The 12,324-nt window shown below is 41.0% G+C and overlaps 2 protein-coding genes across 2 annotated transcripts in view; one reads left to right on the forward strand and one right to left on the reverse strand.

Annotated features, from left to right (window-relative positions):
* Window positions 1-9,049, reverse strand: part of LETM1 (leucine zipper and EF-hand containing transmembrane protein 1) — a 28,488-nt gene extending 19,439 nt beyond the window's left edge. Inside the window, exons 1-3 of the mRNA XM_030023286.2 lie at window positions 8,943-9,049; window positions 4,370-4,427; window positions 1,238-1,694 (exon numbers count right to left, since the gene is read on the reverse strand). Of these exons, the coding sequence (XP_029879146.1) occupies window positions 1,238-1,694; window positions 4,370-4,427; window positions 8,943-9,021 (594 nt within the window). The 5' untranslated portion in view covers window positions 9,022-9,049. The remainder of the gene's footprint in view (window positions 1-1,237; window positions 1,695-4,369; window positions 4,428-8,942) is intronic.
* Window positions 9,050-9,060: 11 nt separating this feature from the next.
* Window positions 9,061-12,324, forward strand: part of NSD2 (nuclear receptor binding SET domain protein 2) — a 102,215-nt gene continuing 98,951 nt past the window's right edge. Inside the window, exon 1 of the mRNA XM_030023266.2 lies at window positions 9,061-9,228. The gene's annotated coding sequence lies outside the window, so the exon portion shown is untranslated. The remainder of the gene's footprint in view (window positions 9,229-12,324) is intronic.

Below are 12,324 nucleotides of genomic sequence, written 5' to 3' on the forward strand. Positions count from 1 at the left end.
AAGTTATTAAAACAATGAGCAAATATTCATTTTTTTGATAATTTAACAAAATTTTTGAAGCCAGAGATGTGAACCTAACAGATTGCATGTACAGTGTACAAACTGCCGAAAACCGGACCACGATTGCAAGCAGCACTATTCACTCCTGCTGCCACAGTACATACACTTTTCACTTTCCAACATTTCTTCCAGCACATTATTTTTCAGCAACATCTGAAATGCTTCTTTTTTTTTTTTTTTTAAGGAAAAAAAGGCAGGAAGATAGACTTGAACATTTTATCTGTATAAATTCTTAAACAACTTGTCTTTAAAAACAGTAAAATGAGAACTATTAAATCAGCATGTTTGATACATTGCTAATAAACTGGTGAAGTTGAGTACCAATGCATTGTTTCAAAAAAAATTTTTTTAACTATACCAGTTTTGAAACAGCTTATTATTTTGCAGTCTTTCCATATAAGAGCTCACGTCAAATGTTTTTAAATAGCTATATATCTTTTAATTCTAGTTGAATAAGCATATTTACTTATTCCACAAACTGAAATTACTATTCAAACGCATGCATGTTATCCTAATTTGAAAGCACTCTCATTTTACACTCCAGATTTCATCCCCATCCCCCTTCCCTTTTCTTTAAAATTATCAGTTGCATTTTTAGAGTTCCATAAATGTAAGCTACATGCCATAAAGAAAAATGAAAGTATAAACCAAAAACTTTCCTCAAATTATCTTCTTTGAACTAAAATTATCTCACAAATATATTTACAACTGAGAAAGTACTTACATCTGATTATCAATCATACATTTCAGCCTGCAGCTTTTCTTCTGTTTAAAAAAAACCAAAACCAAACCATACAACAGAATTGGCACCAATCCAACCTTTACTAGAAGTGTTTTCCCTCTACTTTTGCAGCTGGAGTGAAAAAGCAGAGGAAGTGACCACGTACACACATGCAGCACATGGATGGGAACTTGAGAACAAACCACAACTACTGTCCACATGACAAAACAGAAGAATCCTCTGCTGTTCCAACTAGAAAATACCAAATTTATATTCAATAATGGGAACATGACTAAAATGTTTCGGAGTCATATCGAAAATTTTTAGTGTCCACATAGGGAGGAGGAGGGAAATACACCTAGCAATTTTAATTCTGTGAACAGAAGACCAACTCAGTTCAAATAAAATGGAGCAATCGCTAAGGATACTCAAACAACATTCGTATTTACTCAGTACCTGTCTCCGTTCTCGACGAGACAAAGTGTTTCCATGAAGTATTCGCCAGAGCATCCTTGCAGCTATTTTTGTGTCAATCCATAGTAATCGAAAACCATGGTAATAGTGCTTCAGTTCATCCACAATCCTCTGTCCAATAGATTTTTTCACAACTTCCACTTCTGTTGGACTATATACAGGACCTCCTTCTTCCAACTTCTTGTTTTTGTCCTTTAAGGACTTCAGTGACTTTTCAACTATGGAGTCATCTTGAAGGGGATGTGAAGAATGCCACCATCTAACTGGAAGATACTGGGGACCTAAAACACCCGTTGTTGCTAGTGGTGTCCACGAGCCAGAAGAGCTCTTAAGAGGAAAGTGTATTTGTTCAGATCCTTTAGTCCAACAACAATAGTGATCTTTTTTGGAGTATGCGTAAACAGGAGGGACACTAGTGCAATATTTAAAGTGTACAGTCCTTCAAAAGAAAAAAGCATTCAAGAATTAGCAATAGATCATACACTATTTATATATATTTGTATAGTTTTAAATGTATGTATTTATAAAATGCATCATTTGAGAAATATCTACCACTTATTTAAGAAAAAAAAAAACAAACTTGTGACTCTCACAATCAATGTCTATACCTGAAAAGAATGCTTGGCTTTACTTCATGACAAAAAAATAACCTGCAAGGAATTTTCCATTAAATAATTTGGAAAAGGTAGCTTATTTTACTCCAATTAAATGAATAGTAACAACCAGAAGTGCTTTCCATTTAGAAAACTATATTTGAAAATAAATCTGTAAATCCAGAAGTAACATAAAGCCCCTTCTATTACTTTTCCTGTTTGAAAAAAACACTCAAGGAAAAAAAACCAGAAGTTGTAGATTTGGGATAGGTGCTGAATTAGAGGAAGAGAATTAGCATCAGAGAAATCCAATTTCATTAGAGTTCTTCATTTACTATCTCCATGCATCAAGTTTTCCCTTTTCAGCAGACACCTTTGCACAAACTTCTATCGTGGTACTGAGCTGGGGCAGACAGAACCAATACTCTTCTACCTTATTTGGAATTTTGTTCTTTTCTTTAATTAAACATAACCTGAAGTTAGAAGGAAAGCATTGCTCGAACACCCCAAACACTCACTATACACACAGAAGAACTACTCATTATACGTAAGTAGGATTGTACACACTTTTATAAAAGGGTATGACAAAATTAAAATAGTAGATACAATATTTTATATAAATGAGTTCCACTAGTTGTCCCTCAAACTGAAATGCCAACATTAAGTCATCTACAGGACAGAAATGACTGGGGTGTTTCTTCACTGGGCCCTTGTACTATCAAAACAAAATCTGAATGTGTATTTGTCTTCAGTCAGTGAACACAGAAGAGGTGTAAGTGGCTCTACAGCTCTGAATAACACTTTAAGGAAAAAAAAAAAAGGTTATTGAACACTTAAAAGTATTAACCTCACTCACTCAGTTTTCAGCCAGAAGTACTTTTTAAACTTAATCATCACATGCATCCAATGAATTTAAATTACTTTAATGGTTTTATCCATTTAATGTTATTCAAATAGAGCCTTGTACAAAAAAATTGACTAAATTATTACTTTTTAAAGACTCATTATTAATTTCTAGCTTAAACTAAAATTTTAAACATCTGACCATTCAATAGTAAGATGACTGCCAAAACATACACAGCTACACAAAATATTTTCTTGATTAGCTAGAAAACTACACACTTGCACAGATATTAACTAATGAGAATTACGGTTCGTTTAAGAAAATAAGTACATATTCAAAAAACAGATTAAAACACTTGCATAGATTAATCCATCCTGACTCTAAGTCATTTCCCAAAAGCAGAGCTCCAAGCCTACAGACCAAGTTCCAGTTACATCCATCTACATGCTTCTGCATGCAGAAAGGAAGGGAGCTCTGCCAACAGAACTGGTTCTGAGTCCGCAGGGAAAAAAATTTTCACAAGAAATATGCCTCTCTGAACACACTTTCACTTGCAGGATGTCAGACACAGAACTTCTATCGCAAGCTGTACTCAGTACTTGTATCATTAGAGTCCCTTGGTTTTGGATCTGGGTCATCTGGGGTGCGGGCACCAGTTGTTTTATTTTAAACAGAAACATTATGTTAACAGAAGCTTTTGGTAAAAAAAACTTATCAAAAAAATAACAAGAATTTCTGTCCCAATATTCAGCTGCTCATATAACAGACTTCAAACTGTAAGTTTCCAATTTTCCAAGAGAGAGGACCCATCTAATAATCTACTAAAAAGCAAACAGAGATTTGAAAATGCTTTATGTATTAAAAAAACCTCTCACAACTAATTATACAGTAAGTGGTCTAGAACTAACATGACTTTAAAAAGAAAGGAATTACTTTATTTCATATTAGGGGGTTATGTCTAGAGACACATCCTTATGTTAAAATGGAAACTTAGGAAATTGAAGAATAGTCATGGTTTCCTGAGCAGTCAGACTATAAATAACTAGAGAATACATATTTTAACATTCCAAGGAAAGGCGTTAGGTAATTCATATCCACTAGTATGCCTTGTCAGCCAAGTCAGGAACAGAGAATGGATTCTGCCAACATCCAACTCCTTAAGTTCCATAAAAGCACACAGCAACTGGATTCATTTTCAGAAGAGGACACCATCTCCTAGCAGAGTCTCATCCAAGGCTGTAACATACAGTAAACTACTTTGGTTTAATAAAGATACAACTCTGTATCTGCATGATGATCTCTGAATGATCTACGTTCCTAACTGCCAACTATGTTTTATATACTAGCTGTGACTGAACATTTACTCTATGGAACTCTACAGAGAAAGTATGCCAGAAGCCCATGATATCACCTGGAATCACTCAAGAACAAGATTAATATTCTATTGCTTTCACATCGTAACAAAGAGGGAGGAAGTGTGTGAAAAAACGAAGATCTCACTTTCTTCCACATACAAACAAGCAGGTGAAGAGAGTAATAATACTCAGACTTCCTTTGATCTGTCAATAACACAAGCTGAAGCTAGTATTTTCACACTGGGTCTAGAAGATTTAAACCCACATTCTATGATAGTTTTGTACGGTTTTAAGTTTAGGAAAAAAGTTCATATTTACTCACATTTTGTTTGCCAGCCTCAGGGATGTACAGCTAAGACATGCCCGATCTCCCAAGTTACCTAGAAAAATACCAATAATTAGCATTAATTCTGAAATTCAGGAAGACATTTATCCATATAGTGAATTGTACAAAAATACATGATTTAAAAGACTGACCTTTACTTAGGAATAGCTACTACTGAAAGCACAAAAAAGATGCTGCTTAACAGCAACTTCCTTACGGTGCACTGTTTGTAAGCACATTCACATTTTGGATGATTGTGCATCACAAACAGCCAAGACTGAAAATTTCTTTGTTTTGACAATAACCATGTGAAGTATTGAAGCCCGAATACCTCATCCTCTTCCAACATAAGTCAAAGCACATGCCTTGTTCTTATCTCTCTCAACCTGTAATCCCAATTTATAGGATTAAAAAAAAGACAAAACAGGTGGGGAGCAATTCTGTAACACAGCTGACACCTCCATAAGCACTCAAGCAAACTGTCCGTGCATACAGTCGAACTCCGTGGACCTGTGAGGTACTGCTTGCAGTTGTTCAATTGCCTGAAGACAGGTTTCCAAGTCCCTCGGACAAGCAACTATACGGCAGAAAAACTTCACTGAAAGCAAATGTAATTTCTGAATGGCTGCCTGACAACACAGTATTAGATGATCCAAATGGAGCACTTGCCTGATGTCTAAGATGAAAACGTTTTTTTTTAAGCAGAACAAATAAAACATGAGTAGGAACCTAGACACACTTCACTAGAGAGGTGGAACCACAGCACCATTTCAATACATCGCTGTCCATTTTGATTAGCACCTGGTAAAAATAGCTCTACCCCTGGATCCCACTGCAAAGGATACAAATTGTCTTGAACGGCAAGAGACTGATCCAAAGAATATGAAAGGTTAGCTTTCCAACAAATGCCGTGTTCTGCAAAATGAATTTTGTTTGAAACGCTAACTCAGAATCAGTCCTAATAATAACTAATAAAGTCCACAAGGAAGACTGGCACCTATATACAGGCATCCTCTACCCAGGTACAGAGACAAGCAGCATCCATTCTGGAAATAAATTGAGGAGACCATTGAATGACAAATTATCTAAGTCAGTTCACATGCTTCAATAAAGGGCCATGCTTGAAAGCCTTCCGACCATCCAACACCACGGAAGCACCATCAGCTACATAAAATGCTACCTAGTGGCTGTATGCAATCTACAATCACTGAAAATCATCCCCGAGCCCACTAGAAAAGAATCTCCCTAAAGCAATTTTAAAAAATTTTTAAAATCTTGTATCGATACCTAGCTGCAATAACTCAATTAGCTAGCCAATACCAAGTGCAAAAAGACTCCTGGACAGAACAAAGGAAGATCATATGAACAAGGCTCCAAATGCCTTCACTCTTTTTGGCCAATCTTTTCACCATTCACTGTAACCAAAACAAAAATGGAAGGCTGGATGGAGTAGGCATGCTGTAGTTTGTTTCTCCTACCTGGAACCTACTCTTTCTGGTCAATCCTAAGAGACAGCAGGATAGAAAGGTCATTTTAGAGGTTAGGGGTCAACTTTTCCACCATCGAAGCTAAGAAATAGCCTATGACAGATCCTGAAGTAGACAACTGCATCTGAGAAAACACAGTGCCCAACGCTGATCGCCAAAAGCCTTCCCCACCAAAATATCCTAATTATTAGAGGAAAAGAGATACCTCCAAAATCAGGTGGGGCAATGAGAAGGTATGGGAAGGGGTATGAGGGGGGAAAAAAAGGTAAGTTAACTTATAAAAGAAAAATCTCAATAATCAAGGGATATCCCATGCTAAGTGGGCTTTGATGTCATTACAGCAAAAGCTATGGCATTATCAAGTCAAAGCAAAAGGATTTACCCATCTCACGTTATATCAAACTCTAACAGGTACTCACTGCCACTGCAAGTAGAGCCAGGGGAAAAAAACTGTCTCCTTCTGGCTCAAAAATCAAGCCCTGAGAACCTGTGAAGGCATTCTGGTACTCTCCAACATTTACAGAAAGATCAGTAGCTGAATTTCTTGACCCAAGACGCTAGCCATCTCAGAAGGATGTCCCTGAGTTTAAGTAACAGCTGAGCAAAGCAGAGCAGAACCCAAAGTCTCGACGGATAAGTCGCAGGACAGTGATCTGCTTCTCTCACCTGAGTGCCAGGAAGCACACAAAGCCAAAATGTGCCAAAAAATAGAGTCCTACTAGTGCAGGACATTACCTGCTATGGACAGGTGCCCCTAGAACAAAGAGGGGTGATCTGGAGGTCAAAACTGGCTTGGAGTTTCTTAGATAAAACTCTAACAGCAACACACTTTCACTTCGCTTACCTTTATTCTTTTTCCAAACCAGACTCATTAATGCTAAGGAAGGGGCCAAAGAACGAAATTCCAAGGCTACTGTAAGAAAACATGCTGATTCAAACACTTCTTGTCATACAGCCATTCAGAGTGTGAACAGGCACACAGAAACATCATTTCACCAAAAGATTCTGCAGAATAACTGTTAATTTCAACTTTGTCAGTTCTGACAAGAGCTGACAAGTTTTGCAGTGTCTGTTCTAACCACGTACCTAAGAGCAAGCCAGCCCTGAAATAAAATACATACTTTCTTCAGAAAGGAGCAAAGTCCATACTCCTTGCTTCTAGGATAATACAGACATCCAGAAGTGTCTGAACAAGGTGAATGTAGCTTACCATACTCAACACTGTTCATTTAAGAAACCTGGATTAGGATTACTCGGTTTAAAAGTAAGAAAGGCAGCAGTGCCAGAAAAGCTGTATGTTAACATATTCCTCATGGAAAAGAAGTCATGAGAATCTTTATTTTTAAATTTAATGAAGTTTTAAATGTAGAATAGCTGTGTACTGTTACTATGTTTAGAGTTTTTCAAAAGAAAAGGCTAACATGAAGTAAGTCCCTACAGAAGTATAAGCCTGCAGTACTTAACAGCCTGATCTTCACAGGAAGAACATTTAGGATTCTTAGAAGCACTTAGCTTTAACTTAATCTTAGACTACTTACACGTAAAGCAAAGAAGATGAGCTAAGTAAAGCAAAACACTATACAAAAAAATTACACCTTACAATAATGTGTTCATAATAGATTAACACTCCAAGTATAAGCATAGTGCATCACAGCACACAAATTATTTGATTCTATCTCTGTATTTCAGCAAATGAGAATTTTCACGTGGGGTAAGATTTATAACATGCAAAATTATAGTGATCATTAGCATTTCTTCTTATGCTATGCCACAAGAAGAATCAAAGCTCCCATCTAATTTGAAGGTACACGGATGTGTTTCTTCCCTGTTTTAAGTAAACTAGATGGCTAAGATACCCCAGGTTTTTGTTCAGGTCACTGTACAAGCTCAACCTAAATAAATGTTTTTACAAGAATAAATGTCTTTACTAGAAGAAGGTACCACACTTGAGTGATTACTGGTAACCAAGACGACAGCTTGTTTATCAGAATGAAAAAGCATCCATATGATTGATCAGGTTTGCCAGAATCTGAACGTGCAGATACCCTGTTCTCACTGACAGCACTTCAGTGACAAGTCAGGGCTCAGTGTCAATGACAAACCACTGCCTGTTAAGCTTTCGCTCATTCCTCACTAAACCCCTGCCTTTCCAACTCACAGACGTAAAAAGCAACCACAGGCCTCATGTACGTCACAACTTATCAGCTGTTTCATGTCATTAAATTTCACCACCCAAAGATACTTAAACTGCCAAATTATCTTGATTATTAATGAAAACAGTATCACACACTGCGTTTCCTTTTCGTCTTCCCAAGCTTTCAAAGCCGCCTGGAAAAAGGCAAATTTACATTTCCTTCCTAATGTAGTCTAAGAAAATAACCTCTTGTACTTTCTTAAAGGCTACTGAGCAGCGTTTAACTAGCGACAACACGACTCCACGGCCAAGCTACGCTGAGCACAAGGCAGGCAGGACTGAAACGTGGTAACGCACTCCTGCACCTTAACAAACCCCACGTTTTTTGCTTCCTCGGCCAGCTGGCGTTTAAGAGACGCATGTGTCCTAACTGCCGTGAGGGGAAAGCATCCCCGCAAACCACCCTGGCAGGGAAGCGAACGCCAAGAGACGAGCCGCCCGACGCCGACGGCAGCCGCCGGGGAGCGAGGCCCCTTGCCGCCCAGCCCACAGCCGCTCCCCGCCAGAAGGCGCAGCGGGAGGCGACCGAGGGTGGCAGGGGAGAAGCGCCGTGCCCAGCCCCGGCTCGCCGGCTCCGGAGCAGGGAACGGCGGGGAGCCAGCCGGGGCCCCGCCGCGGCCCTTCCCTCCCGCAACGACCTCTCCGCCCACGCCGGGAGCCCCCAGACGTCGTCGCCGCCTCCGCCCTCCCTCCCTCCCTTCCCCCTCCTCCCCCCCTTCCCCCTCCTCCCCCCCCCCAGGCCTTCAGCGCCGCCGGCAGCACAGGCCTCGCGGGCCGGGCGGCAGCGCGGCCGCACCGCACCCCGAGGCCGGGCCGGGCCGGGCCGCGGGGCGGCTTGCGCTTCCCTCCTCGCCGCCGGAACCGCCTGACGGCCCGCGGGGAGCCTCACCCGGCTGGGGCTGGCGGCGGAGCGCTCGGGGCAGGCGGCAGGCCCGGCGGCCGCAGGTCTGTAGCAGCATGGACGCCATCTTGGCGCTCGCGCGCGGCTGGGCGGCGGCAGCGGGCTAGCGGCGGCGGCGGCGGGCTGCCGGCCTGCTCATGTCCCGCCGCCCGGGCCCCGGCGCTGCGATCCCCACACGCCCAGGAGCGCCGAGCCGCCGCCGCCGGCCGCATTTGCATAGCGCCGCCCCCGCGGAGCTGGGCACGCCGGGAAGCGTAGTCCTCGGGGGCGCACGGTAAGCCGCCTGCGGGCGCGGGGCGCGCAGCATGCCGGGATCTGTAGTCCTAGGGGATGGCGGCGTGACGCTGGCCGAGGGGCTCGGAGGCGGGGCGGCGCGGGGCGTGCTGGGAGGTGTAGGCGCGCCGCCCGCGGGGCGGCGTTCCTCGGCTCCGGCAGCCGGTGGAGGGGAGGGGAGCGGAGCGGAGCGGAGGGCGGGCAGGTTCCCGGGGACCTGCTGCCGGCACCGGGGGTCGGGGCTGCAGAGGGCCGCGTGAGCCGCCCCGGAGGCAGCGCGGGGCTTGTTCACCCGAGGGGACCGCGGAAACGGCGTGCGGCGGGGCCGTGGCCGGCAGCCCCCTCATCGCCCGCCGTGGCGGCAAGGTCAGGCCGGCCGTGTGCGCTGAGGGATGGCTGCCGAAGGGGAGGGCGCTGGTGCCTCACGAAAGCCGTCCTGAGCGGTTTAGGCCGGTGTGGCCGACGTAACCGCAGCCCCGAGTACAACAGTACACCAGTACCAGAGCGTGCCTGCGACGACGTTCCCCCACGTTTGGGGCTAAAACCTGGCGTTTCTGCTGGTGTTGAGCACCGCTTGGCAGCAGTTGCTTCGCTGCAGGCACGCGCGTTGCTTGTGGATCTCGGGATGTGACAGAAAAAACACCTTTCTTGTGGAGCCAAGATACTTCTGATATAAAATAGCTCATACGTTAGGCAATCGACAGATGTGCTTCGCTAGTGCTGGTTAATAGTTGGGCTACCGGTAGCACGTTATTCTTCAAATATCAGTCTCCTCCTGACCAGCATTAGGATCTTTTAGCAAATGTTTCAGCACTCGGTTAATAAATACAGTATTAAATAGTACCATTAATTTTGCTTGGCTTTTAACTGAATAGACAGATGCAGGGAATAACCAGAATCAAACTGCAGGAATTATAATTTAATCTGAGAATAATGAAATTTTAAAAACTACGTATATGAAGTTTGGGTGTTAATGCCTGCCTTGTTCTAAAAAATGGGGGAAAAGCTGCTGGAACTGTTTTTCAACAAGATGGCTGACACCCCCTGTCAACAAGATGGCTGCCTCAAGGACAGGGCTCAAGAGTGACAAGGATACCGTCATTTCAGACCTCTTATATTTCACAGGTTATTTATAATGCCAGGCACTTGTTCACCTATACACCTACCTAAGCCCCAAACAAAACAGGTGCTATTTAACTTTATATGTAAAGGTAGCAGAAGCGTCAGGTTTGACCCAAAACATGACTGAAACAGCATCTCATACCAGGAAAAAGCAAATGTGTCTGCAGGCATCCTTTCATGCTTGAGACTTGGCAAAGGCAGGAAATTAATTAGTAATATTTTAATTCCTTTTTAATATTATGTATTTAAAGAAAATCCTCTGGGTTTCTCCTAAATATGAAAAATTTAGATTAAATTTATACTAATATCTTTTATTCAAAAGAATATGTGAAGATGGAATATTCAATTGACTGACTCTTTAAAAAAAATCAAGACCCGCTCTTCTCACATCTTTTGCCTGTGTTGGCTACTGAAACACTAGTGTTGTTTACTGATTATTAAAAAATTAATTAGTATTGTTATTTATGTACTTATTATTAGAGCTGCTTTTAAAATGTTTGGCTCCCAAATGCATTGCAAGATTTTTAGCCAGCTGTGTTTGCTTTATGAGTATTTAAATATTTAGTGCATTTAAATGGTTAAAATTATTTAAAATGTGCAACTTAACAATAGTGCTTTATGTTAATATGGCAATCTTAAAAAAAACAAACAACAACAACAACAACACAAAAATCTTCCCAATCTACACATTTCTCTCACTAGACTGGGTTTGTAGCCTTCTCTTGTTATTCTTTTTTCTTTCTGGTTGGCTGATAACAAAACCAAATGAAATGGGGCAACTAATGGCAGTTCCTCTAACAAAGCTGCTTAATTATGTAGAAACATTATATGAAGCCTATACAAGAAGAATAATATGCTCTGAAGTCATTAAACTATTGACAAGAGATTTCAGACAGCAAACAGATGATTACAGAGGTCTCAATACATTTATGCAGACAAGTAACCAGTCTTTCAATAGTTTCATTAAATTCATTAGTATTCAGGGTGGCAGACAATGTAGATGCATGAGCCTTTTCAGAGCTGAATCCGTTATGTTTTTGTACAGTCTTTTGTTCCAGATTTGTTTATACCTGGAAGTTACGTGGTTTTCTACCATATATGAAAAGGAATGATAATACAGTCTGAAAATTTCCTAAATGGATACAGTTTCAAAATACTAATTGATTTTGTGCATTTACCAAGCATTGTGAAATAACACTTAAGAAAAGACGAAGTATTAATAATTTTTAACTAGTCGTACGAATTGCTCCCACATGAAAAGGCCCAGTGACTGTAGGTGATACATGGGCCTTCCATGCAAGTCAGTTTTTGTTTTAAAGAAGAACATCTTTCACTCCATCCAGACCAACAGCCTATGAGTTCAGAAAGAAAACACTCATCCCCAGAATAAAACACAATACACATAGTTTCACTAGGGTTTTATTTTTAAAAAACGTAAGCTGCTACAGCCATTTTAGACCTGGTTCTTAAAGCAACCATGTTGTTTGGAGAAGTTGTCAGCCATCTTGTTGAAAAGTGTGTTTTCTAGCAGGAATAGGGTGAGAGACTAAAAGGAGGAAATACAAACCCTTCTTTCTAGATGGATTTAATAAGGATGTGAGAATGATTAAATGTAATATTTAATAAGGATGTGAGAATGATTAAAATAAATGTAATATTTAAACAAAATTAAGATTATTTAGTATTAAACATGAAATTTTTTTCCCCTGAATGTTAAATAGAAGCAAAAGCCAGGTGAGAGTTGTCTAAACAATTACAAAACAAACTCCAAATAACAGGAAATTGTGATTCCTGTTATAGGCTGTGGCAATATCAAAATATGTGTTTTACTGATATATGAGCACAGCCCAGTGATACGAAAAAAGCAAGAATGTTTTACTTGTCTAAAAGAGGTATATGCGTTAAGACCTATAAAAGCACAGAATATGGCTATGTCTGTGCATTACTTGCATAGACATGAAAAAGGAGCAGATGA

The sequence above is a fragment of the Aquila chrysaetos genome, chromosome 1 (assembly GCF_900496995.4).
Source record: "Aquila chrysaetos chrysaetos chromosome 1, bAquChr1.4, whole genome shotgun sequence".
Taxonomy (NCBI): Eukaryota; Metazoa; Chordata; class Aves; order Accipitriformes; family Accipitridae; genus Aquila; species Aquila chrysaetos.